This window comes from Hydra viridissima, unplaced genomic scaffold, assembly GCF_058129835.1.
Source record: "Hydra viridissima isolate aposymbiotic clone 2 unplaced genomic scaffold, HvirCarnegie_v1 scaffold_5, whole genome shotgun sequence".
NCBI lineage: Eukaryota > Metazoa > Cnidaria > Hydrozoa > Anthoathecata > Hydridae > Hydra > Hydra viridissima.
In genome coordinates this window covers 16,771,870-16,794,242 of record NW_028324304.1, presented here as the reverse complement: position 1 = coordinate 16,794,242, position 22,373 = coordinate 16,771,870, and the positions used below count along the sequence as shown (strand labels likewise).

The window sequence follows — 22,373 nt, the reverse complement described above, 5'->3', positions numbered from 1 at the left end:
TTTAGCCATCTCTCTTAATTCTTTTACAGTCATTTTATTTCGATCTTTTCGATCATTAACAGACTTTTGGCCAATGACAGGTTTTGTTGTTCTTATTGCTTCAACAAGCTATTCCCTAGTCATTCTGGTATAGTCTTTTATAGCTCTTTCTTTAGCATCTCTTCTTAATGATGCCATTGATACTTTTCGATCTTTAACAGTTTTACTTTCCATTTTTATTACGGAAAGATTTTTCTTTATGTCACTTTCAATTTTTCGCTCTTTGGCGAAAGTTTTTGCTTTTTGCTTTTTAACATCAGTTTTATCACCCATTTTATTAAGGGAAAGAAAATTTTTTTCGATGCATTCAAGTTTTCGCTCTTTAGCAATTAATTCTGGTTTTGAAGAATAGATACTCATTTTTATTATACTAAGATTTTCTTTAAGTCAATTCAATTTTTTTTTAAATCTTGGCACACTTTCAGCATATTTTCTTCTTCGAAAAGTTTTTACCGTTTTTTAATTCTTTTCGCGGGGAATTAAAAAATTATTTAGAAAGACGTGAATACATATTTTTAATCTCTCTAATATGTTCAGTGATTTTACGACAATTATTACGTCCGCTAGCATTTAGTTTCCAATTTGTTCCTATCAGGAATTTATTACGCAGATCAATGTCTTCTTTTATATTTCTGATCACTTCTTCAAAAGGTGCTACTTCAACCATTTCTTTGAAAATGATTTGATGTTCCTTTGGAAGTTTTCTTACGTTTTTTAGAAATTTAAGCAAACTTTTTGATTTAGCCGTATCAGAAGTTGACACAAAGCTATCATCAAGGGCATTTAAAAGATCATCCTTTTGCATGCTTTCCATCTTTTTATTTATGCCAAGAATTTTATTTAAGTCAATTTTTTAACATGTTAAAAGTTAAAAAATCAATTTTGCTGCTTTTTACGTTTTTCAAGCTTTTCAGAATTTAAAAATTCAATCTTGATTCCATTATCAACCTTTCCATCTCGACGCTCTAAATATCTCCATCCACGTCCAGTTCCTGCCATCGCTTTGTAAAGAGACTTGTATTCAGTCACCTCACCCGTTTCAATGTTGGTTATTCTCACAGTGATGGGTTTTTTCTTAACAAAACTAAGCCATTCCCATTTCGGATCAACAGGTTTTTTTTCTTTTGGAGGAGGCTTTTCTTTTTTTTCTTTTGCTCTTTCTAAAATCTCATCTTTACTAATCAAGTTGTTTTCAACCGCAAGCATCATCAACGTTATTAAATCATCTACTGTTTTACTAACGCCGTTTTCATTCAACAAATTTTTCAAATACGATGTTGTATATCTCATTTTATTATACCAAGATTTTTTTTTTAAATCAATTCAATTTTTTAAGTCAATTCAATTTTTCCTGAAAAGACATCTTAATAAACAGCAGTCATGTTGGTTCCGTCTGAAACAAATTTAAGCAGTTTGTCAGAGATCACCACTGCAAAAATAACGGTATTTGCAATAGTTGAAGTTCGAAATTTAAGGTTTACCACTAATTCAGCTGTTTCCGACGTCATTCTTTCTTTTTGCTTGCTGATATCCACAAAGAACTACGGATATAATTTTATATATTCAAGCAAGCTTAACCCAGATTGACAAACAAGTTCATTTGTGCCGTAATATTTTTCATCAAAAGAGAACGCATCTGAATAAGCCATAACCACTCTCTTTTCTCCAAAATTCAAGTCGTAATTGTAATTTGGATAATTTATTCCATTAACAGTCACGTAAAAATTGCTAACATCACAATGGTCGAATAGTGACGGATTAACTGTTTGACTGGAATTTCTGTTTGTCTGAAGTCCGAACAAGATAAATCTTGGAATGCTTTTGTCAGTGACTCTTCCAAGCGACAAGGTAAATTCTGTTTGACCGGCTGGAATAAGCTGTCTTTCACATTTGTTTGATTTATAAGCCACTTGAATGGGAATTTTTTGAGCTATTAAATTCATGAAATCAGTCTTTTTCGAAATATCCAATTCAACGCGAGGCATATAAAGTCTGAATTTTTTAAGGTTGATCATTCCTGCACTAACGCTCTCCGCTCTATAAATCGCATCATCACATTCTTTCTTTGTAAAGGTGATGGTATGCCTAAACCCATAAACAACTTTGTCATAGGTTTCGCAAAATCCAAAAATGTGCTTCAACGGAATTTTAAACGAAAAAGCGCCAACGGATGTAGTGTCTGCAAACAAATGGTCTCGTCTAACTTTAAATCCTTCATTTTCAACAAGATTTGACGTATCCATATACCACATCTGTTTTAATCCATCAGCAAACTGAAATCCATAAGGATATTTCATCAATCCAAGTATGGTGGTGGCTGGACCTGGATACATCACTCGTTCCACTTGCTCTCCCGACAAGTCATAAGTCACATCATTAAACAAATACAACAAAGCGTTGTTCACCAGTGCAATGTTGTCTTTAGCATCGTAAAAGGTTCCATCGCTCTTTTTCAACACTCCTTCAATAAGAATGTAAGCCTCTGATGGTACTGTTTGAATCGATTGACAGTCAATCTCAAAAGTAATCGTGCCTGAAGAATTTAAATCGAGATTGGTTGGAAGATACTCAAAAAAATCAACTTTTTCAATACCAATATCATACTCTGGGTTCTCAGTAACTCTTAATCGCTCAGTACTTATCATTTTTTATATATAATAAAAAAATTATTTAATTCATTTAAATGTCTCTCATCGCAAGAAATCGCAATTTTATAACAAGCCATCGCAACAGAAATCTTCATACTATTTTCATGCCCTGTCCCATTTTCACCAGGTCTTGAATTCGAATCGCGTTCTTTTTAGACATTTTCTTACTTTGAATAGATGAACCAGTCTTTAATTTCTCAATGGTCTTTTTACCTTTATCAATAGCCACGTCTTTAGCAGCGGAAATGGCTGAAAGGGCTAACTCTGTCCCAGCAGATTTTGCAGCTGTAATCGCTTCTTGTCCAATTTTGCTTGTTGCAGCATTTTTAAGCAAATTCACTGTTGCTTTTGTAACACTTGACGCAGCTGCTCTTTTTATGAAATTTTTAATCATGTCTACAATACCACCTCCACCAACAACGTTCTTTTTCACATATCTTCTTTTGTTCACAATGAGCATTTTTTAAAATAAAACAATATTTTTAAATAATTTTATCAATAGTCCTCATTAACGATTTATATTCCTCTTTATTAATCTCCCCTTGTCTCAACAGCTCATCGCAAATAGCAACAGCCATATTTCTTGACTCTTTATTCCCAGCATGCCATGCAGCAATACTCAATTCAAGCTTTTCCACCAACGCATTAGGATCGCTCGGAAGAATAATAACACCACGACCTTTTATACCCTTTTCAATACGCATCATTTTTTCCCAAATAGGAGCAATAAGTTGTTGATACTTTGGTCTTCTTGATGATTTCGGTTTATGCGGTTGCGAATCAGATCTTATAGCATCACTATCCATTAAAATCTTTTCATAATTTTGCAAATCTTCATCGGTATAGCTCTTTGGTATTGTTAATTCAGTCATCAGTTCCCAAAGACCTTTTGTTCCATTATACTTTTCTTCACCGACAATGATATCATTTCCATCTATTTCAACCTCCATTTTTCCAATGTACATTTTATCTCCAACTTTGTTCACTTCGAAAGGTCTTTTCTTTTTTTGATCGACTGACAGGCTTTTGATCATCTTTTCATTGCTCTCGATGATGGGTTTAAATAGCTTGCTCACATCAACTTGAAAATTCGTATCTGAAATGTTGTCATTCACGCTGTTCTGATAAATCCTCTTTCGTCTATCATTAATTTCTTTCACAATTTCATCCCTTTTATTCAGGTCTTGTATTTTAAAGAAAAACATCTTTTTAAAATACGTGGAAAAATACATAAATTGGTTTTTACGACTACGTTGATCCTTTCTTAAACAAATTGTTAAACGTTTGAATCGCGTCTTCTCGTCCTTTTTGGATCAAGTTTTCTTTAGTAACTTCATCTATTCCCTTTTTGGTTTTGGTTCGTATTTCCTCCATCAAGGATTTAAATTTTTGAAGCTCATCAAGAATCAATTGAAACTCTGAATCGTTTATTTTTCCATCCATCAACGCTTTGGAAATGTGCTCGCTAATCGTATTCAATTTCGACTCTGCCAACACTTTGATCTTTTCATGCTTCTCCGCTTTTAATGCTAGTTTTTTGTTGACTTGTCCTCCTACAATTGATAAAAAACCCATTCCAATAGCTACACCTTCACACGCAATTGCAACAGGGGCAGCAGCGATGGTTGATAAAAGACCAATTCCAGTCACACCCAAAGCAATGCATAAGGTTTGCATTGTATTATCTACATTAGAAATGATCCTAAACACGCGATGATACTTTTTGCTTAGATGAACTCTTTTTGCTTTTTCACTCTCTATCTCTTTTTGTATCTCGCTTATTTTCTGAAGCCGGTAACTATGTCCTTCATCTGCAGGAGCTGTTGGAAGAACTGGATAAAGTTTTTCATTCAATATTTCCATTTTTTATTAATAAAAATTATTTTAAATCAATGTAATTAATCTTACAAAGTTTTTCTCCTTTTTTAACAATCACGTCCTGTTTGCTGTTACTATTCACATCCATAATAACATCATCTACAGACTCTGAAATAATAACTTCGTTTTTTCTATAATTCAATTGATCAGTAATTTTATTCATTAATGTTATCACTGCAACACCTTTCTCCAAATTCAACCCAATGGATAAAGCTATCATTGTATGTGAGAGAGCAGCAAATTTAATGTCTTTCTGAGCAAAAATCTCATATTGTTCATTAACGTTGAAATAAGGTGGATGATCTAACGTTTTCGTAGACACAATAATGTTGTTCGGTCTTCTTTCCTCCAACTCTCTAACCCTCTCTTCCAAAATTTTTAATTGCAAATCCAAACTGTGAACTTCTGCTGAGACAACATTTCTAAAAAACTTGTGAGGAGCATGCATTTTACATATTAAAATTAAATTTTTAGATCATTTTTGCAAACTTAACAATTCATTATTATCTACCCATGAATTAAAGGAGTCTGGATATCCTAACCATTTGACTAACGACTTGCTCTTGGTTTTGCGAATGATTTTTTCAATTCTGAATATGTCTTGATGTGTCTTTTGCATCTCCTGCTCGTAAAAGGTGCCTTGAATTTCTTCACCGTTAGCGTCAGAGATTTTATACGTGGGTGGATTCGTATACTGAACTTTTGACACTGTAAAAACCTCCTCTGTCCATCTCGGTGTATACCCCTTTTCAAAATGAGACTTCTTTTTTACAATCCGCACTTGATCACCCATTAAGAATTTTGGTTTTGCTGGTAATGTTTGATCCTTTCCATACAGATTCCACCATACCCTACCTTTATTCTTTTCATCGCTAGCTTCAACTGGTGTCATTTTGATAGAAGAGTGCTTTGTGTTGTTGTAATTTTTCACCATCTCATCTAATACGTCAATATATTTATTGGTATTGTTGGCTGAAAAATATTTAAACATTCTCTTTTTCATCGTTCTGTTCCATCGCTCGACAACAGAACTTTTTTCCTCGTTTTCAGTGGAGTATAATTGCACACCCAACGCTCTCACGTGCTTGTTGTAAAACTCTTTTCCTTTATCTACCCACAATTTGACGCATTTTCTTTCACCAAAAATCTTTTTCAACGATTCTGCCACTTCAAGACCCGTTTTGCTTTTTAACGGAACGATCCATCCATACTTTGAAAACACGTCAATCACCATGAGCAAATATTTTACACCCTTGTTGATTTTTGAAAACGATTGCATGTCCACCAAATCTGCGGCCCATATTTCATCAATGTCGTTTACAATCACCCTTCTTCTTTTAAAATGATGAATCACCGGTTTATGAAGCTCCTCTGCAAGCTGGTCCATTTCAAATCACTTACACCCAATCCGAATTTAGCTTTGGCTTTGATGATGGGAGCGATGATTTTTCGCTCGCTTATTTCTTTTTGAGTGGGATTGGGAATCGAATTCATTTCTTCAAGCATCATTCGATCTGCTAAATTTCTGCTTTGAACGTCGTTTAAATATTTATTAGCCAAATCATGGTGATACGCTGCATTGTCCACTCTGTCTACCGGTTTGCTCCACTCTTGATACATGTCTGTGGAAGTGAGTCTTTTGTCCAAATTGGTTCCAGGCCCTGCAAAATTCATCCCTGGAATGTGCATTTCTCCTGGAAACTTTGCCCATGGAAGCTTTATTTTTTTTGAAAAATTGTTGATCGATTCCACCAAGTCTCCTCCGCTAAGCGCATGTGCAGATGATCCTTTGGGCGTATGCGAAGAAACAAATTTGTTCTTTTTTATCCCACAAGAGTTGCAAGTCCCTTTCAACATAGGTCTGTTGTTTTTTGTGATCTCGTTTTTCAAGTGAATGGTTTCAGTCTCTCTTCTACACTTAACGCAGTACATTTTAACATATATAAAAACTTTTTAAATATAAAAAATGGAAGTGATGAAATTGTCGTGTAAAATTGGGAAAACCAAAAGAAACAACAGCAAGCTTTTACCGAGAAGCATTCGAGGAATCATCGTTGGAAAGTCTGGATATGGAAAAACAACGTTGCTGCTCAATCTACTTCTCAGACCGGGATGGCTAGATTACAACCGATTGTATGTCTTTGGAAAATCCCTTTTTCAACCTGAATACAAAATACTCAAAAGATCCTTCGAAAATAAACTTCCTAAAAAGGATATTGTTGATTTGTTAACAGATGATGTACAAGACGAAATGGAAAAATTGAATTTAAACCCTGAAGATGTTATTAACAACCTTTCAAAAAAATATTCCAACAATGATGATATGGAGTGTCAATTTTTTGAAACAGCGGACGATGTGCCTGAACCTGAATCCTTATACTCAACCAAAAACAATTTGATGATCTTTGACGATTTGCAATTAACTAATCAAAACAAGTGCGAAAAATATTACATCCGAGGAAGACACTCTAACGTCGACTGCTTTTACCTCGCTCAAAACTATTTCGAGATTCCAAGACATACCATCAGAGAAAATGCTAACTTTATTTGTCTCTTTAAACAAGATCAAAAAAGCGTTAATCACATTTATCAAGATCACGTTTCCTGCGATATGAAAATAGAAGAGTTTAAAGCCTTTTGCAATCATTGCTGGAATGAACCTCACGGATTTGCAGTCATCGATCTCTCTTCTAAAAAGAACGAGGGAAAGTACCGAAGTGGGTTTGATGATTTTTTATTTTTCTAAAACAATTTAAAAAATAATTTTTATTTAAAAAATGTCAGGTATAATCATCGATGTAGATGGAAAATCAAGTGTTATCACCACTGAATTTTTAGATAAAATCGTTTTTAACGAAGGAAAAAGTTATGAAATGGCTTTTCTCGGTCTTGAGACTTACAACAGCATTCCAAATGTAAACAGTAAAAACAATTCTTTCAAATACAGCATGAACAATGGAGCTAATTGGGAGAACATTATCATTCCATCAGGAAGCTATGACATTAAAGACATCAATGAGTATTTGCAAAAGTCTATTTTTAACACAATAAAAACAGCTCAACGTGGAAGTTATATTATTGCAAATAAAATTAATTACTCTCCAAACAACCTTCAAATTGGAATCAATCTTAATACTTTAAAATCAACCATTAAACTTGGTTTGAATTATTTGATTGACTTTAACGTGGAGAACAGCATCTCTTCAGTTTTAGGGTTTACTAAAAGAAAATTAAATTCCAATTCCGAATACGAGTCGGATCATATCGTTAGAATTTCAAGCATTAACACCATCAGAATCGTTAACAACGTGATCGGATCATCCTATATTAATGGAACCCAATTAAATTGCATTTACTCGTTTTATCCAAATGTTAGTCCAGGCTATAAAATCATCGAGAGACCAATGCATTTGATTTATCTTCCTGTTAAACTGTTTGAAATTTCAACAATGGTTACTCGCATCATTGATCAGAATGGAGATTTGGTTGATTTTCGTGGAGAGGATATTACAATACGATATCATATTCGAGAAGTGAAATAAATAATTTTTATATACATAAAAAATGAGCAATTATCAAAATATCAAAATTAATATCTCGCAGAGCCAATCTGATAAAATTAAAAAAGCCATTCAAGACAAAACCGATACTAGCATTAAGCTTTCTCATCAAGACTTGAACGGTAAACATGTTCTAGCTATCACTAATGTGCAATTGAACAAAATTAGAAAAGCGTATGAAGCTGGTAAAGGAGTCACACTCAAACTGAGCAGAAAACAATTATCATACAACTCAACCATTGAAGGCGGATTCATCGGAGCTCTTTTACTGTTATTAGGTATGTTAGGCAGCACTCTTGCTACAAGAGTAGTTCCAGCTCTAGCTACTGGATTGTTAGCAGGTGTAGGCTCTTCTGCTGGCTCTGCTATGGTTGATAAAATTGCTGGGCGAGGTCTTTTTTACATGAGCAAAAATGGAAAAGGAATGAAGATAAAAACTTTAGGTGGAGAAGGATTGTTTATCACCCCATGGACTAAAAATGTTCACGGTGATGGACTCTTCATTAAAACTGGAAAAGGTTATCAATCTGTTGGAGCTGGTTTATTACTCGGACCTAACTCACCCTTTAATAGTATACCCTTTTTAGGTGCTATTCTATGAAAATCGCTTGTTAAAAAATTCGGATAAACTTTTTAAGAAATTAAAAAAATGATCGACTTTCAATGGATTGACGTAGAAGGAATTGTTTTACCTAATGAAGCTTTAACTAACTTTCAATTGATAAAGGCTGCTAAACAGTTAAAATTAAAAAACTTTCAAGGCGTGTTTGTCAGGGATGAGTTACCAAAAAAGCCAAGAAAAAAAGAATGTGGTATTGTGAATACAGGAGATTCAAGCACTGTTGGGTTTCATTGGGTGTGCTGGTATAAAGACAGAGATAAAAAATACAGCTTTGACTCTTATGCTCAACCTCCTCTTATTGAGCTCATTGATTATTTAAAAAGTCCGGTTTATTATAACAGCGAAAGAGTTCAGTTTGGTGATACGTCTTATTGTGGCCACTTGTGTCTTTACGTCTTGAAAAAATTACAGGAAGGGGATGACTTTCAAGAAGTTATCAATACCTTGTGGTGACTGCTTGCAGGGTAAACAAGAAAAACTCGCCACCATGAACGTTTTCAGATCTCATCTTCACGACGTTTACACTGAAGAAATTAACAAAGTCGCACTCAGCGCTAACGACGACAAAAGATTCATCTTAGAAGACGGAATTCACACCTTGGCTATCGGACATTACAAAACAAGGCAATAAAGAAGAACAGGCATCTTGAAGAACTGATATATAAATAAAATGATTATTTTTATACTTCTTCTTGATTTTTAAAGACGACTCTTAAGTATTGGTTTTGTCATGATATGAAGTGTTCACCATTTTTTATGCATCCTTAAGTATAGGAAATGTATCAATGCGCCAGAACCCGCTTTTCCTTATATATCATAGTAATTACAAATATAGACTTAACTCAAATCTGTCTTGAAGTTATACTGTTCTCATTTTAACCAACTCATTTGCTTGTACATAACTTACATTCTTTACAGTTGATAGTTCTAATATTCTTCTTTTTTTCGCATTTTCTTGTGTTTCAAAACTATGGGTTAGGCGAAGCTTATCTCTATTGCTTAATGATACAGGAACACCAAATGCCCTAAAAAAGTTAATTTTTTTTTTTTACTTTGTGTTATATACATATATTATAAATATATGTAACACAAACTCAGAGAGAGAGAGTGCGCGCTCTCTCTCTCTGGCGCAGCAAGCACACACACTTGTGTAGTATATACAGTATGTACAAACAATATTTAGCATGTATAGATCTAACTACTAAGGTGTTTATGAATACTTATCTGCTGAGCTTTCGTATATAAATACCTATCTGTTGAGGTTTCTTTCCATTGATTTTCAATATCATTTTTCATTTTAGTTGCATCATATCTGTTTTTTTTTTCTTTCATTTTTTGGATTAGGTAAATGGATCTTCATAGCCTTTGTGAATGTGGTGGAAAATGTTTTATTAAAATCTTGATCTAGTTTGTTTAGTGCTTTATGAGTTGCGATTGAAAGTTTTTTCTGCCTATACATTCCTCTTTTTTCTGCTTTATATTTGAACCTTTTACATTTGACAGGAAATTTTTTTTGACAGAATATACTTTTAATCTTTTGTTAGCTATGCATCTTTGACAATTAAAAAGGCTATGAAGCATTTTTGAGCATCCAAAGTTATCAAATCTTCCTTTGGAAAAGGTAAGCAAAATATCTTTCAAAAAAAGGCCCGGTTATTGTAAACCATTTAAAAAACTTATGCTCCACCCTAAGTTTTTAAATGGTTAACAATAACTTTTTTTTTATTTGTTCATAATCAAAGTGAAATATAGGATTTTTTTCAATATAAATTTTGTATTGATGACTTAGCACTCTTGATCTAAAAACTTTATAATTTTCATTTACTAAATGTTTGATTTAATATTTTTCAGTTAAAGCTCTATATACTGCAACTTTAGCGAAACCGCAAGTTAAAGGATCGGCAATAGACAGCTCTGACATAAAAAAAGATTGATTTAATTTTATTATAAATCTGTTGTTTACTTGTATTCTAAATTTGGTTAAGTAAATTTATATTCTGCCCGCTATTTTACATGTTTACATTAATCTATGGTAATTTAAAGACCGGAATTTTAGTTAAATAGGTTTATGGCATTATGAAATAGGGGTGGTTCACATCACTGTCATGTTTAAATTTTGAGCTTAGACTTTTAAATCAGGGCCGGTCTTAGGCCGATTTGACCGATTGCTCCAAATAGGGCCCCGCGCTTGGTAGGGGCCCCGCAATTTATAGCATATCATTATAAATGGCAGTAATTTTTTTTTATAAATTTCTATCAATCTTAATATAATTCGTACAGTTAACGTTGAACGTTTAATGCGCATGGTAACGTCTATTGTTATTTTTAGTTTATCTTAGTTATTGCGGTATATGGTATAAAATATATTAGTTTCCAATCTACTTTCGAAAGTTCCAGAAGTACTTATTTCCGAAAATTCACGAGGCAAGCAATGAACATGGCGGCAGCTTTTATATTGTTAAAGATTAAGCTGTATTTACTTTTGAAATGTTTGTAATATATTTTTTGTTTGTTTATGCTATAATTATTTTTCATTTTGTTTACTATTAGTTTTATTTACTTTTGTTTAACGCAAACTTTTCTCGCTTTTCAGTAAATATTTTATATTTAAGACAATATAAATTTTATTGGATAATTTTAAGACTCTTAAAAAAAAAAAATAATCTTATAAAATAAAATAGTTTAATTAAACTGTTTAATTAAACTATTTTATTTTATTGTGCAATTTAGTAGTAAAAAAAGAGATAAGTTTTTAGTTTTGAAGAACACAAGCCAAAATATGAGTAAAAGACAAAGGGACGTCGGTAGAAAATATCTAAGTGGTAACATGAAGAAAACCTTAGCTAAGGTAAAGAAAACTGAAGCAGAAAAAGAAAAAGGTGCGTTAGATAAATATTTGAGTAAATCAGTAGATCTGTTTGAAACTGAAAAATCAGACAAACAAGTCGAGTCAGACGGCATTGAAACAAATATTTCTAAAGAAATTACATCAGAAGGTAGTAGTAGTTTTCTTTCTGGATGTAATGCTCAACAAAATACATCTGAATTATGTATAAATATATCTGTTAACACACACAAGGATAATGAGGATATTTCAGAATCAAGAGAAGAAAATTCAAACCCAGCACTATGTGATATTTTAAAGATAAAAGATGACCCTGCTACATGGCCAAATAAAATAAATCAAAATGTCAGAGATTATTTAGTGAACGAAGGACCCCCCCCCCTAAGATCACTGTAGAAAATTTTCCGCAAAATGAAAAAGGGTTACATTTTTCGAAATTTCATTGTAAAAGAAAATTAAAAAATGGGAAGTTATAGAACGACCATGGCTAATATATTCTGAATCATTTGATAAAGTTTACTGTTACTATTGCAAACTTTTTGACACAAATTCTGATTCTGCACTTGCTACTTCTGGATTTGACAGCTGGTCAAATATTCATACAAGATTAAAGGATCATGAAAAATCAAAAAAACATTTGCAATGTACACTTAATTGCTATGAACTGCAGCAAAGGTTATCTACTGGATTAACTGTTGATACATTAAATGAAAAATTAATAAGACAGGAAACAAAACGCTGGAATCAAGTCTTTGAGCGACTTGTTGCTTCTGTACAGTTTTTGGCAGAAAGGAACTTGGCATTTCGTGGGTCTGAAGAACAAATTGGAAATCCACATAATGGCAATTTTCTAGGCGTCATTGAATTGCTAGGAAAATTTGATCCAGTTATGCAAGATCATATACAGAAAATTATTAACAAAGACATTCATGATCATTATTTAGGCAAGACCATACAAGATGAAATTATTGATACTATAGGCCAAGCTGTTCTACAGGAAATTATTGCTAGAATTAAGTCGGCAAAGTATTTTGCAGTGATTCTTGACTGCACTCCTGATATCAGCCATCAGGAACAGATGTCAATGGTGCTAAGATATGTCGCTGATGGCACACACTCAGATGTCCCAGCAGGAATTTATGAACATTTTATAAAGTTTATTATAGTTGAGAGCAGCACTGGTGAAAATTTATTTAACACTCTTGTGAAAGAAATTGAAATGCTAGGACTAGATGTTGAAAACATCAGAGGACAAGGGTATGACAATGGAGCTAATATGAAAGGGCACAATTCTGGAGTGCAAGCACGACTTTTGGAAAGAAATTCACGAGCTTTCTATACTCCTTGTGTGTGCCATAATTATAATCTTGTTCTAGGAGATATGGCTAAAACGTGTTCAGATGCCATGACATTTTTTGGAACCCTGCAGCGTATTTACACCCTTTTTGCTTCATCTACAAAAAGATGGACTGTTTTTAAAAAGCATGTGAAATGCCTGTCTGTTAAACCATTATCAGAAACAAGATGGGAATGTAGAATGGAAAGTGTTAAAGCTGTACGATTTCGAGCCGCAGAAGTGTGTGATGCTTTAGAAGAACTAGCAAAAAGCACAAATGGTGCTCAAGGGAAAAGTGAGGCTGAATCATTAGTAAGCCAAATGACAAATTATAGGTTTCTGGTTGCACTATGTTTTTAGCACTCTTAATTGTTTCAAGTAAATTTTACTAGCAAGAAACTTCAAAGCAATACCATAGACATTGCCGCGGGGCTGAAATCTTTTGAAAAATTGTTTGATTGGTTGAAGACATACCGAGAGACAGGCTTTGAAGCAGCATTGATTGATGCCAAAGAGCTTGCAAATGAGTTAGAAGTTGAACCCATATTTCAACAGAAGCGCTGTTACAAGAAAAAGAAAATGTTTCTTTATGAATCTTCTGACGAACCAATTTTAGACCCCAAGACAGAATTCCGGGTAAATTTTTTCAATCAAGTTGTAGACAAAGCATTGCAATCTCTTCAACCACGGTTTATGCAGCTGAAAGAACACCATAAACTTTTTGGATTTCTATATAATTTTCAAAATATGTCTAAAGAAGATCTCAGAAAACATTCAGCCGACCTAGAAATTGCTTTGACAGACATTACAAAAGATGTAGAAGGGTTCATGCTTTCCGAAGAAATGGAGGCAATTAAGCCAATACTGCCGTTCAACAGCAAAAACCCAAAGAACTCTTTAAATATTTGGCTTGTAATGATAGGTCGACTGCATTTTCAAATTTGTTCATAGCCCTAAAAATACTGATGACAATTCCAGTTACAGTCGCTTCCGGTGAAAGAAGTTTTTCAAAACTAAAATTAATTAAAACCTACCTTAGGTCAGTAATTAACCAAGAACGACTAAACATTTTGGCACTAATATCAATTGAATCTCCTATAAGTAGAGAAATTAATTATGAAAAAATCCTAAAAGATTTCGCAAGCAAAAAAGCAAGAAAGATCCACTTTGACTTATAGATTATTTGTTTATTATGACAATAACAAGAACTGTTTTGTTTAAATTCATTGTAATATTTTTATTATTGTTTATTGATTCGTTTGTGGAGTTATGTATTTTTGTATAATAAATGTGTTTCAATAATTTTATTAATAGTAGTTATTGTAAAAAAAAAAATCAGGTGGGCCCCGCAAGCATTCGTTAAATTGGGCCCCGCAATTCGTAAGGCCGGCCCTGTTTTAAATAAACCTTAAGAGGTTTAACTTTAAAAATCTAACTAGTCGTACGTCAATTTGTGTGTTCTTCACACTCATATTAACAAAAACTTTCATATAAAATGGAAAAAAACGGATTTTAAACTTGAAATAACTAATTTTTTTCGACCTTTAATATGTTTGCAGATATATAACTGCTGTAACTTAAAACTTGTTTGAAAAACTTGTTTTCTCAATTTAATGTTTTATCTTCATTGAGAGCAGCACCATTTTATACCAAAATATGGTTATCAACTATAAAGCAAAACTTTATATCTAAACTTGAATAATTTAAAAAATATTTAACTTTGTTTGATTTTAGAGAAACTAAAGTGCTAGGGAAAAAAAAAAAATTATTTGGATGCAGCAAAATATAACCTTTTTGTAAAAAACGAAAAATTCGTGTATTTTCCAGAACATGCATTAACGGCGTAAAGGAAATGAGTTGTCGGCACGAACAGATTTTCATCATTTTTTCAAGATAAACATTTGTAAATTTGGGAACTTTTTTCGTGTAAACAAAGTCTGTCAATGATAAAATAGACCTGTTAGAATAATTTTAAAATGACTAAAAAAAGTATAGCGAAATATAAAAAAAAGTTAAATAAAACTTTTTCATCAGGATCTGGTTTCATTCAACTCCTTGAACCTTCATTCACCAGCCTCAGTTTTGTGCATTTTTTTGGTCATTAAATACAAATTATTTTTTTCTTTATTGTATTTACATTCATTTTAGGTAAAAGTTGTTTATCCTTAACTATATATATTTCTGTTGTTAAACATAAAAATAGAAAATTCTATAATATTTATACACTGGATGTCTACAGCCAGAGTTGATAACGCCTCCCGGCGGCAAAGTAACTTTCTGCCGAAAGGCCGACTTTTTTTGGAGGCGGAAGCCACTGGCGGCGGCCGTCAGAAGATATTTCGGAGGCAAGTTGGTTTAGAGACCGCCTCCAGTGGCTTCTGCCTCCCGATTGGCGGCAGCAGCCAGAACTTATTTTTGGAGGCAGAATGTTTTGAAGGCCTCCGCCAATCGGGAGGCAAAAGCCACTGGGGGCCGCCGTCAGAAGATATTTTGGAGGCAAGTTGATTTGGAGACCGCCTTCAGTGGCTTTCGCCTCCCGATTGGCAGCAGCAGCGAGAACTTATTTTTGGAGGCAGAAAGTTTTGGATGCCGCCGCCAATCGGGAGGCGAAAGCCACTGAGGGCCGCCGTCAGAAGATACTTTGGAGGCAAGTTGAATTGGAGATCGCCTTCAGTGGCTTTCGCCTCCCGATTGGTAGCAGCAGCCAGAACTTATTTTTGGAGGCAGAATGTTTTGGATGCCGCCGCCAATCGGAAGGCGAAAGCCACTGGGGGCCGCCGTCAGAAGATATTTTGGAGGCAAGTTGATTTGGACATCGCCTTCAGCGGCTTCCGCCTCCCGATTGGCAGCAGCAGCCAGAACTTATTTTTGGAGGCAGAAGGTTTTGGATGCCGCCGCCAATCGGAAGGCGAAAGCCACTGGGGGCCGCCGTCAGAAGATATTTCGGAAGCAAGTTGGTTTAGAGACCGCCTCCAGTGGCTTCTGCCTCCCAACTAGCGGCGAAAGCCATACTGAAGTTGTTATTTTAGTCTCCCGCCGTCAGAAGAAATGAAAACAAAGGGTGTTGCCATGTTTGTCAATAAAGGAAAAGGAGCAGGAGTTTTTGATTGCTCGTAATTTTGCTCATTATTGATTGCTCTCGATTTTTAAAAGTAATAAAGAATTTGTTAAAACAATTGATAGCAAGGGAAAAAACAGCTTGGTTGTCGTTTGAGGCTGTTGTAAAAAACTCTCTTGGAAATAAAAAAGAAGAAAACTCTGCTGTTTAATTGTTAGAAAGTTGAAAGCCTTTTGTGCTCTTCGATGCGAAATAAGTATAAAACTTCGTTTTATAAATAGGCATCTTAAACAGTTTTTTGGTCAAGATAATTATTTAAAGGAGAGCGGTCCCACCAATATCTTAAGAAAATGGATGATCGTTATCAAGGACGTTTGGAAAAACACATGATGGCAGACCACTGTCCAACAGTAATGTCCAACTTTCTTTTGTCAACTTGCTTGATGCAAGTTGACAAAAGAAAAGAGATACAAGCAAAAGTTTCTTCCCGATTAAATATTTATGAGAAAACGATTTGTTCGAAATCCTTTTCAAAATTAAAATTTACGCTACTTTTTTATAAATTTATAAAAGGTTTGACTTTGATAGGATGATGTTTATGCTATAAATTGTTTATTTTAAACGTGTTATTGACTTTTTTTTCATCTTTTAACTTTATAAAAAATAAAATCTTTCAAAATATACCCTGGAATTTCCAAATAAGTTTCAATTCAGAAATACTTCGGAAAAAATGTGCTTACTACCTAAAATTTTAAATGTGCTAACTACCTAAAAAATTAAAAAATTCTATGCAAAAAATCTGATGTGACATTAAATGGAATCCTTTTTTTTATTGCTTGTATTATAATATAATTCAAGCTTATTGGAAGACTGATATTATTTTGTCAATTTAAAACTTAAGATAGTAAATAAAAACTTTTTTTCGATACTCTCCAGTTAGACACTTTAGACTTGATAAGTTTTTCAACCATCCTGACGATATTATACAAAATTTAAAAACGATAAATATTCTTTTACTCGTGTGTTTTGCATTCTTATCTTAATCAATCTCTCAGAAAAAAAGGTTAACTAAAAAAAAATAAAAAATACTACTGCTTATTACTCGAACCTTAATGAATAAGAAATTCGAACAATGAAAATTCCATCGTTTAGAGACGCTTTTCAAAAAAACTTTATCGTACCGGTAAAGTGCGAGATTTTGACTCCCACTTTTTTTTTACTTAGTAAAAATCTCATACTAAGTTTTTACTGTATTTTTATGTACAAATTTATTTTGCAACCACGTATTTTGCCAATACTTTTAAACGTTGCAACGTGTGGGGAAACCTATAGGGTAAATAATTAGTAAGAAAGCGATAAGGTAAACAGTTTATATATTTATAGTTGTTTAAAATAATTGCATTGAGTTTTCAATTGTGTTTTGAAGTGGTGCGATACTAGCTTAGTTTGGATGTACTTTTGTATGGTGCAGTTTTCAACTAAAAAAAAATTCAAAATTTTTAAAGAATCTTTTTTTAAATTTTTGTTTAGAGGAAAGTTATTTGGTGTAAAGAAGAGCAACACCACATAATTAAGTTTTTGAATGATGCTTATGATATTTCCAATGAGGCAAATGCATTATCTGGCCGCATAGGCATCAATTCAACCACAGAAAATATTCAAAAATTTTTTGGTAAAGAATGGTAAAGTACAATGCCACTTTTGTTTCAAGATGTAATAACTTTCAAAAAGCTGAAAAAAAGAACCTTCAAGTGAAACCATTGTTACAAATCGTTTCAGTTTAAAAAGTTAACATAAAAATAGCTATGATTGATTTGACTCGATTGCCATAAGTAATATTTTATTTTCAAAAATTTTGAATTTTTTTAAGTTAAAAACTGCACCACACGACAAAAGTGCAAGCCAAATTAAGCTAGTATCACACAATTGGTAACATAAAATGAATATAAGTAGTATAAACAACTATAAATATATAAACTGTTTACCTTATCGCCAAATTTACCTAGATGACACAACTCATTATTATCAACTATGAATAACTTTGTTTTTCTTCGAAAATTCTATTTATCAACACCATTTACTAATAGCTGTCTTTGGATTATTTTGTCTTTTAAAAAAATACAAACTTTAACTAATTCAGTATGCGGCGTTTAATTTTTAATAATAAAATGCATTAAAAAATCTAAAAGAGAAAATTTTAATTTTATTCGTACGAAATGGAATCGCTTCTTTATTGCTTTTCAAGAAACCACAATCTTTAAAGCGATTAAAAGTAATGACAAAATACAACGCGGTCGCAAATTACATGTTGCCGCAAAATACATGTTGCCGCTAAATGCACGTTAGCCACAAAATACGTGTTTGCCGCAAAATATTCTAACTAGGGGATAAATACCTGATGATGACCGTAAGTTTTATGAGATGATTACTACTTACTATTTTACTAAAACGTAGTAGTAAAAATTTTGTTGCAAACTGGAAATTTCAACAAGTAAAAAAAATCTCCTTAATGTAATATTTGATTCGACGATTGCGCATTTTCCATTTTCAAAAAAAAAAAAAAGAAAAAATCAATCTTCATAAAAATTTTGATTATTGGAAAAAATTCAATTAAAACCGATATTAATTTCTAAAATTTTTAATGACCATTTAAGAATATTGGGTTTGTCAAGAATTTTTAACAATATCTAATGAGTAAAATTAAGAATTTAATGTTATGGTTGAAAAATGACAGTTTTAATTCAACCGATGAACGACTTGTTCAAAAGTTCAAACTTTGATCCCATCAAAAAACTAGCAATTTACTTTCTATTAAGTTTCGTCGAAAAGATTTTTTAGCCTATGGCATGGATTTAATATTTCCAACTTTTAACTCTTGTTTTAAATATAAAACTTCAAATTTTGTTAATAGCTATAAAAAAACAAAAAACCACTCTGACAAAATCATAATTTTTTAATAGTCAAAGTTTGGCAATAAATTTCATATAAAACACAATTTTGATGTCAATATTACAATATTTGAATCCAATTAATCTTTAAATTGGTTGTTAATTTAAAAACAAACGTTTTTAAATTAACAAGCAATTTAAAGATTTAATTTTTTTTGATGAAAATTTTGTCCCTTTATTTTCAACTTCAGGCGGCGGGAGGCAAAAATTTCGCTTCCAGTTTAGCGGCTGCAGCCAACTGGGAGGTCGAAGCCACTGGAGGCGGTCTCCAAATCATCTTACTTTCAAAAAATCTTCTTACGGCTGCCACCAGTGGCTTCCGCCTCCCGATTGGCGGCGGCCTCCAAAACATTCTGCCTCTATAAAAAAATTCTAGCGGCAGCAGTTAATTGGGAGGCCGAAGCCACAGGAGGCGGCCACCAAATCAACTTACTTCCGAAATATCTTCTGACGGCGGCCAAAACATTCTGTCTCCAAAAATAAGTTCTGGCTGCTGCTGCCAATCGGGAGGCGAAAGCCACTGAAGGCGATCTCCAAATCAACTTGCCTCCAAAATATCTTTTGACGGCGGACCCCAGTGGCTTTCGCCTCCCGATTGGCGGCGGCATCCAAAACATTCTGCCTCCAAAAATATGTTCTGGCTGCTGCCGCCAATCGGGAGGCAAAAGCCACTGAAGGCGGTCTCCGAATCAACTTGCCTCCAAAATATCTTCTGACGGCGGTCCCCAGTGGCTTTCGCCTCCCGATTGGCGGTGGCATCCAAAAAATTCTGCCTCCAAAACAAAGTTCTAATGGCGGCCTCCAATTGAGAGGCGGAAGCATCTGGAGGTGGAAGCCAGAACATTCTGCAGGCAAAAAAAGCTTTGGGAAGCGGCCGCCAATAGCTGCGGAAGAAACGCGGAGGCGAGAAGATTTTTGCCGTTTATCATCTCTGTCTACAGCAATATAATAGATGGAGTAATTCCCTGGATTTGAAACAATTGTGCGCTAGGTAGCTACAAAACTAGTTGATTTTTGTATTATTTATTATATCTCAAGTTATACATGTACTAAAGTAGTCAAGCAAATGATCTCAATTTCTTTTCATCGTCCGCGTTATTTCTTAAGATATTAAGAATGTCTATTTATATAAAGTTAAGCTTAGAACTTGGTTCTATTGCTGTTATCTTTAATAAATAAAAGGAAGTCGAAATGACTGGTTAGACGTGTCCAAAAACTTTCGACGAATCCAACAGATTTCAATATAATTTAATATAATTTTTTGAGTTTAAACTGCTTATTTAGAAGGCAACCTAGTTGCATTTCACATCTTTTACAACTTTAAGATGCATTTGCATAAAAAAAATTGAAGGTTGAAAGGTTTAATTTATGTTTTTAAGCCGTATGTGATTTTCTATAATAGTCTATATGAACCGTTTATTTTTAAAGTGATGTAAGTCCTTTTTTTCTGCTTTCGAGATATTTAAAGGTTAGCATTTTAGTCGATTAAAAAATATGCATAATTTATACCAAGTTTGGCAATGTCTCTACGAATTTAGAAATGTGTAATTTGATTACATACAGGGTGCGTAAAAAGTTTGGGGCCATTTTTCTATAACGTTTTAAACAAGATGAACTTTTTACGCACCCTTTTACGCAGTTTTTCAGATTTTACATAATGTAACCCCATTTGTAAACAATGTTTGTATTGTTTTTTAGGAAAAATATCTGAACTCAGACCCGCTATTATTTGTCTATTTGAGCAAGGAAGAAGAGTGAAAGAAATTATCCAACTTCTAAACATCAAACATCACCAAAATGCATCCAAAGTCATTAAGCAATATCAAGAAACTGGGAGCTACGAAGACAGACGGAGAAGTGGACGTCCTTGAACTGCTAATACTCCAGCTAACCGGAATAAGATCTTAGGTCGAATCAAAAGAAAACCACGAACACAGAAGAACTCAACAAGAAAAATGGCCAAAGGTGTTGGAATTTCTGCAGGATCAGTCCAAAATATTTTGAAAGGAGCCGGATTAAAAGCCAGGAAACATGTTAAAGCTCAATTACTTACAGATGAAACGAAAACGTTTGAACAGAGGCAGGAAGCTTCTGAAACATTTTGGTGCTGGGCGACACCGAAAAATTCCGTTTTCTCATGAGAAATAGTTTGAAAAAAAAAATTTTAGAACTAACACCTTTATGTGAACTGGTATTTGCGAAAGACCATTACAGAAGAAGATATCATAAAGAAGATGCTATAGCAAACAAGAAAAAATTTAATGCTTTCTTACCATCTTAAGAAGAACAAGATTTAGAATTAAAAGATCATAAAAAAATTAAAAAAATACTACATGCTGCAATCAAAGAACATGCGCCAAACAGTCGTTTTGTCGAGTTGATAGAATGTTCCCAGAAACATTCAAGTTTGCAATCATTCACAGAACTTCCACCTAACATATTAAACGTTGCAAAAGAATTTATTTAAAACAACGAGCTAGAAGTTAAATCTAATATAGATATATTTACACAAAAAATAAAATTGACTAAAGATCAAATATCTTCAATATATATGCAAACAAAACAACAATCGAATTCTACAACATTGTTTGACCAGTGCCAAGGTAGGCTAACAGCATCTAAATATCATAAAATTTACACAAAAGTAAACAAAACTCAAACAAAAGAGGTACATGACTTGAGAAATATTTTTGATGAAATTTTGGGACAAAAAACATTTGAGACTATTTCTACCAAACTGCTTCAAAAAAATTATATCATATAATATGGTTAATATGGTTTAAATTATATCATATAATATGGTATAATATGGTTAACTCTTAATCGTTTTAGATATTGTAATGGAGCCACATGCAAAAACTGAAGTTACGAAAATTTTGAAAAAAAAATCATAAAAATTTTAAAACTTTCAATCATGGAATGACAATTGACCTTGAATATCCTTATATATCAGTATATTTAGGTTTAGAAACCTTTTGTGATTGCTGTGGTAATGGAATAATAGAAATCAAATGTCCTCATTCCATTTGTGAAACAAAACCTTCATTTGATAACCTTGATTACTTAGTTGAAAAAAATGGCATTGTGAGTTTAAAGCCGTATCACACATATTATACACGAATTCAAGGCCAAATGGCAATAACGAACGTTCAAATAGGCTGGTTTTTTGTTTACACTCACCATGGACATTATTTAGAAAAAATTAACTTTGACTTCATTTACTGGAATAAAGTTACGCAAAATTTTGTTATTTTCTTGAAGCAGTTTATTTTTATTATCATCTAGAAGTTTATTTTTGTTACTAAGCTCATTTTATTTTTATTGATAATTTTTTTTTTTTTTTTCCATCAAAAAATAAATCAATATTCCCATTATTCTTTACTGTAATATTGTCTGTGTTAAGCTTGTGCAATATTTCTGAATCATATTTTACTTTCTT

General features: G+C 33.1%; 1 protein-coding gene across 1 annotated transcript; it reads left to right on the top strand.

The window, feature by feature from the left end:
* The first annotated feature begins 7,137 nt into the window (after positions 1-7,137).
* On the top strand, positions 7,138-8,107 carry LOC149889009 (uncharacterized). The gene is made up of 2 exons (XM_090089414.1): positions 7,138-7,282; positions 7,404-8,107. The coding sequence occupies exons 1-2, from the start codon at positions 7,177-7,179 to the stop codon at positions 8,105-8,107; spliced, it is 810 nt and encodes a 269-aa protein (XP_089945540.1). The 5' UTR covers positions 7,138-7,176.
* Positions 8,108-22,373: the final 14,266 nt, after the last annotated feature.